The sequence below is a fragment of the Leptonotus elevatus genome, chromosome 6 (genome assembly GCF_054856555.1).
Source record: "Leptonotus elevatus isolate MCC_2025b chromosome 6, RoL_Lele_1.0, whole genome shotgun sequence".
Lineage (NCBI taxonomy): Eukaryota > Metazoa > Chordata > Actinopteri > Syngnathiformes > Syngnathidae > Leptonotus > Leptonotus elevatus.
Window position 1 is genome coordinate 5,016,097 of NC_141244.1, and position 6,698 is coordinate 5,022,794.

General features: G+C 44.7%; 1 protein-coding gene across 2 annotated transcripts in view; it reads left to right on the forward strand.

Annotated features, from left to right (window-relative positions):
• The window catches only part of znf407 (zinc finger protein 407), a 199,498-nt gene extending 193,503 nt beyond the window's left edge, over window positions 1-5,995 (forward strand). For both annotated transcript variants that reach the window (XM_086079561.1, XM_086079562.1), the window contains exon 10: window positions 3,992-5,995. In XM_086079561.1, coding sequence (XP_085935687.1) covers window positions 3,992-4,791 — 800 coding nt within the window. In that variant the 3' untranslated portion in view covers window positions 4,792-5,995. The remainder of the gene's footprint in view (window positions 1-3,991) is intronic.
• Window positions 5,996-6,698: the final 703 nt, after the last annotated feature.

Below are 6,698 nucleotides of genomic sequence, written 5' to 3' on the forward strand. Positions count from 1 at the left end.
CATTGATGGCTATAGACGTAAAAAATTAATTTGCACTATTTCTATTAGTTTCGCATTTTTTTCCACTTTTGTTCACAAGAGTATGAAAACCTAGGGGGAAAAAATAATTGTACATTTAGAACAGATATCAAATCCGTGATTAATCTTGAGTTAACGAGTGAAGTCATATCTGTTCTAAATGTACAATAAAAAAAATCTAGGTTTTCATACTCTTGTCCAGAAAAGTGGGAAAAATGTGAAACTAATAGAAATGGTTCAAATGAATTTTTTACGTCTATAGTCAATAATGGCAGTGAATGAGTTAATAAACAATAACTGGGACTAAATCAGTATGCATTTTTGTTGACTAATGAAGGCGAGACGAAAATGTATTTCACTTAATAAAAACTGGACAAAAATTGAAACAAGATGAAAATGATGATTTTGTCAAGTCTTGCCTCTGCTAATCGGTCACTGTTACACTGTCATGTGGCATACCCCCTTTCAAATCTGCAGCTAGCGAGTGCAACATGCACAAACACATGGGACAGACAGGAGGTGGATTCATGGTGAAAGGTAAAAAAAAAAAGAAATTATAATTATAACGTAACATTAATACAACAGCTATAACATTCCAACAATAATGTTAATTTGACTGCTAACTAATGCTGGCTAATTTACTAGCTCTCGTAGCATGGCGCTATAGTAGCCAGTTGTTGATATAATTGTGTCAAGTTGTTTTTTATGAAAAAGATGAGAACAATTTATGTGAAATAGTTTTATATCTCAAATGTTCAACATTATCTGCTGACAAAAATATACAAGGGTAAAATGATTGTCCTGACTAAAATTTGACTAAAACGTTGACAATTTTTGTTGACTAAAATTAGACAAATAAAAATATGTTTTCTTAGACTAAAAGACTAAAATGCTAGATTTATAGTCGACTAAAATGGACTAAATAAAAACGGGATGAGGTAGACTAACTGTTAAAAACTAACAAGAGTGACAGAAACTGTCCCCCTCTCTCTGCGGCCCTGCCGCTGCCCCCTGCCCTTCTTGTCGTCTCCTTCCCCCCTCCCTTCCCCCTCCCCGGTACGCCTTCCTTCCCCTCCCCTGGGCCGGGTGCTCCATCCATGGCCCGGGGTCTCGGTGCTCCGGGGGCCGGCGGGGGTGGCTGGGGTTTGATGTCGTGCCCGCCCCGCTCCGGTGGGCGTCCTGGCACCTCGGGCGGGACCCAGTATCCGGGGGGCGAGCCCTATCGCCCCGCCGGACGGGTCCCATATGCCCGCCGGGGTCCCGGTGGGGTGGGTGGGTGCTTGGGGGGGGGGGGGGTCGTGGGGGGTGCGGGGGTTGGGGGCCGGTGGGGTGCCTGGCGGGCCTGCAGTGCCCCGTCCTGCTGCGTTGGGTCGGGGGCGCGGGCCGTGTTGGGGTGGGGGGCGCTCCTGCTCCTGGGTTTGCTCTCCGGCTGGTGGCCCTGGCGGGGTCCGGGGGTCGTCCTTTGGCGCTGCCGCGGCCTGGGGGGCCCTGAGGTGTTGCGCTTGCTCTGTTCCGGCGGGGGTCGACGGCTCCCCTCTTTGGTGGAGATTTTCATGCATGCCAGATCCACCACACCATCATCTACCGAAACTCAGACACAATCTGTTTCCTCCTCAGGTCATTGAATCGGTGGAGGCTGGTGTCTGTGGATCTCACTCGGCTTAGTCTGTCCTTCCTTCCTTTTCTCGGTCTCTCCTTCGGTCTCTTGAGGCCTCCCTGATTTTATGTTTTTGGGATTTGTTGGGGTCTGGATGTTTCTTGGGTTGGGGAGGAGTTCTGGTGGGTGGCCCGGTGGGTGGTGTCTGGTCGGTGCTGGATTTCACCTTCCTTGGTTTTCTTTGGTCCCCTCGGGTCTCCTGACGGCGGTGTTTGGTTTAGGTGAACGGTATGAGATTTTTTCTAATAGGTTTTTGGTGAGCTAACAAATACACGCACGCACGCACGCACATACACATACTCACCCACACACACACAAAAAATAAAATAAAAAATAAAAATAAAATAAAAAATAAAGAGCAATGATGATGACATTTCCGAATGAACAATACTGAGCTCTTTATAAAAATAAAATAAAAAAAAAGAGTGACAGAAACTGGACTAAAACTGAGACTAAATTAACACACAATTAACACTAGCTGGTGATATCTGTATCGCCCTTCTATCTGTTGTTTCACTGTTCTATACCGTAAGGTTTTGTGCGTACGCGCGGTCAGGGCTGTGCGTAAATTTGTGGACATCGTTGCACACAAGTCCAAATTCGTAAATCCCACACTTTGCATTTGTATGCATGTTTTACGTACACTTCTTAAATGATGTCCGACACTTTGGCCAATACCGCCCTGTGCCGTCAACAGGAATTGGCGTCAAACGTTCAGAATGCGAGGCCGAAGGTAGTTTTGGGCAAAATGGTCACCCCCTGAGTTGGATCCAAATGGATTAAAAAATCTGCTTTATTCATTCATAGGAGGATCCTTTGTTGACATTTTTGGTTGAGTGGCAGAAAACATGGCTGGCTGTATAAACACAGCGTATACGAAGAAAGTTAGCGGCCGCTAGTTAAGCACTTTAACGGCCGAAGGGCGGAGGAGGTTTACGAAGAAGCCTAATGTATGTATTGGTGACAAAACTGAAACTATTGAAGAGTCGTGGAAGTGATGACAAAATTTGGTCCGACTCACCTGTTTCCTGGCCAGACATCTGCTTTGGGGACATTTACTCTTATTTAATACAACGTCCTGTGCAAAGCTGGGTAATTATTCTTCATTGAAGTGTTCTTTGTGGTGCCAAAGGGAAGGAGGGTCTATCGCATTAAAGTTAAGTTTGTGGAAGTACGTCACTCCAAAACCATCCCCCCAACACACTCAACAATCATTAGTTAGCATGGAGGAATTATGCCAACAAGCTGCACGCACACCTTATTCTTTATTTATTTTTGGAAATGCAGTGACTTTAGTACAGTGACATTTGTCTTGTGATGTGAGAATTTCAATGGCATCTGTTCTCTATTTAACAACTAAATATCACAGCTTACACAATTCTTCTTTTCAAATCCAGTCTTGGACAAACATGCAGTCATGTTACATAGCATTAGCATACTAGCATTGTAGCACCTTTATTGCAGCTGTCAGGATAGGACCTAACAACTATAGCTACTGCGTACACAAGTGAGGTCGGCAGGTATCAAAACACAGATGCAAAAGGCAATATTTATTCGGATAAGATAAACAATATGTGGACACTCAAGTGAAAAACTAGGCACAAAAATATATTTTGTCTCATTTATAGCAATCCATAACACAATTCTGATACTCGTTGCCTTCTGATCCTCTGTTCGTAATGCTGGACGGCTTTTTCTTTAGCCTTTTCATTTACTGATCCAGGATAGCCCATTTCAAGACAAGGAACAAGTCAGGGTGGTTGTCGATCGCGCTTTGGAACACCTGCATAAGACCGCAAAACAATATGACCCAGCAGATTTTATAATCCACAAACTCGATTTATTATTTCTTTAAATCCTCTCCAAATAACAAATATATAGTCACAAGTACTTACCGGCAATAAAGTGAGCCTCACAAACCCGTTCGCATCAGTTGTAATCCAGGCGTTGGTCGTCAAGCTATACCCTCCCGGCTCGCAGACATTTCTTTCATTTTTCGCGGCCCCTTTCGGTGGGAATGCGATAAAAAACTTTTTGATGGCACAACAAGAATGAACCATCAGCTTCTCTTTATCCTCCTCCAAATGTGCAAAACCATCGAACTCCATTTAAAACACGTTGTTTCTTGCCACACAGTTTCCCGTGATGCAACGCGCGAAACATAAACAATACGTCACACAGGATCCTCATATAAACTAGTGGGAGTTACACCCATCATATTTTTGCTTGTTTGAATGCGTTTGGGCTTTTTCTGGGATTAGAATACATGTTAAAAGGCAATGTGGTGGTAATATGCTCCCCCTCCTTTGTTCCCAGGTATCGTCTCCAAAGCTTTTGAGTGCCGTCTTAAAGGCCAGGGGGCTGCTTTTGTCGAGACAGAGTTTGTGGAATCCTCTGTGGACAGGAAGCTCAGCAATGAAGGAGATGGAGATATCCAGCAGGTCATCATCATCCAAGGCTACAGCGATAGCGAAGTTGCCGTCGAGCAGACGCTGGAGGAATCTGCAGCCGCCACCCTGCAGACTCTGGCCATGGCGGGCCAAGTGGCGCAGGTGCTACACATCACAGAAGACGGACACGTGGTAGCCTCAGCTAGGGAAGTGGCATCCGCAGGGGCCCAGCTTGCCGGAGGGAGTGCCCGTTATGTGGTGCTATCGGCAGGGGAGGCCGCAAACGAGCTGCAGGCCGCAGCTCCGGAAGCAGGCGCAGGCTCTGCAGCCGTGGGAACAAGGCACGTCATGTCCGAGTCATCCACCGCTCTGGACGCCCTGCTCAGCGTTGTGAGCGAGATGGGCCAACGGGAGAAAATGCACGGAGAGGGGTCCGCCGTCCACGAGGTCTCGGAGGCAGCCGAGCCCGAGCCAAGTGAAGCGCAGCATGTCGTCAAACAGGAGGACGCGGTGCAGGTCATTAACCAGCCGGGTCCGCAGGAGATGCAGAACCTGTTGCAGCTGGCCGCCTCTCGGATGATAAAGGAAGGTCTGACCCAGGTCATCGTCAACGACGAGGGCACCCACTACATCGTCACCGAGCTGGACGACTGCACCCTGCAGGTGGAGGGAGGCGTGTATGAAGAGGCAGCAGCAATTGGCGTGGGGGAGCAGCAGGCCGAGTGACAATGACGCCCCGTAATTTGGGAGCAACCATGAATTCTTTTTTTAATCCTCTGCAGTTAGGCATTTAGTAGGAAAGAGGATGTTATCAATAACCTGATTCATTTAAGTATTTTACCAGCCCCCCACACAAAGTTCAATTGATGCCATGCAACATTTCAGAAAAATTGTTCTATGCTCAATATCATAAATTGTAATTGCTCTTCAATAGGGTGTCTATAGGTCAGGGGTGTCAAACTCGTTTTAATATAGGGTCCACTTACACACAAATTTGATCTCGTAATAAAAAATTAAAAAAGACTAATCAGTAATAAATGACAGGTCACAATAGTTCATTTTTTTTTGTTTGTGCAAATAATTGCAAGTACATTCTGAAAATGTTCCCATTTGTTAGTATCGTATTGCTGAGTAATTTCTACGGAAAAGGATTAGGGCCAGTGAAGAGGGGGAAAAAAGGTTGGCAAGATTCTGACTTTATTCTCACAATTCTAACTTTAAAGTGAGAATTCTGACTTGATTCTCAGAATTCACATTTTAAAGTCAGAATTGTGAGAATAAAGTTAGAATCTTTTAAGTGAGAATTCTGAGAATAAAGTCAGAATTATCTGACTATATTCTCAGGAATTATCACTTTATTCTATTCTGACTTTAATCTCAGAATTGTAAAGTAAGAAATCTGACTTTAATCTCAGAATTCTAAAGTGAGAATTCTGAGAATAAAGTCAGAAATCAACCAACGTTTTTTTTTTCTCTTCACTGGCCCTAATCCTCTTTCATAAATGTCTAAACAGAAATGAGTGCAATTAATTTTTTGCTTCAAATCCTGACAAACAGCCCAATTTAATATTAGTGCTCCCTCCAGTGGACAAAATTAACAACAACTATTTTTAGTGAAAAACTGCCATTAGTGTTGTGGCCCGCGGGCCGTAGGTTTGACACCTCTGCTTTTTTATTTTGCATTGTATGTATTGTTTTTTTTCCCCCTTCTTTATGGTCGAGCTTTGTATTTTTTCTTCTTCTCCTTTGTAGTTATTAGCATATGATTAGTTACTAACCACTGTTTTGCATAGTTTGAAAGCACATCTTATGCATCGCTGAGGCTATATTATGGCTACATTATGCAGACGCTATGAAGGCCATTTGCTTATTTGTGAGCTCTCTGTATTCTAAATTTGTTTTCATTTCTACCAATAAAGATTGAAGCCAATTTGAACAAGTGCATCCATAGCTTTTCATTGTTGTCCTGACACTTTACTGTGGTGTTTGCTGTGATTGTCATGTCATTTCAGCATCAATACGCCAATTACGTTTGCAGCACTGAGAAACCTCCATGCGCATACATGCATTAACTGATAGCTCCCATCATGCTTTCTGATCACTAACACAGTCATTATCATCACCATTATCATTATCACCACAATGATCACCATCACCCTAATCGCCATCCTCTCTTCCTTTCCCCCATCAGGCCTATTCCCTTCATTGCGTGGAACAAACTCATCGTCCCCCCTCCCCCCCTGCAGTATTTGGCACTGGAGGGAGAATCAATATTCATTTAGGCCGCTACACAGGCCTGTAGTTTCTGATGGAGTGAGTGGGAGCGCAGTATGACTGCTGCGAGCACAATGGCTGACCGCTAAAAGTAGAGGGAGAAAGCACTCACACACTACGAGGGCATCAAAAGATCATCCCTTTAACACAAACACGCACACACTCGGCGAGCGAGGAGGTGGGCTGAGAGAGAAAGTGGTGGACGAGTGGGCAGGAGAAATGAGAGGATTGCAGATGGATGTTGAGAGAGGTGAGGCCACGCACAAGTGGAAGAGCAGGAAAGCCGGCAAACACACACGGAGCCAGCAATTTCACAAAACACCTGTCTGCTTTTTCAGCCAGTCTTCGTCTCCTCTTCT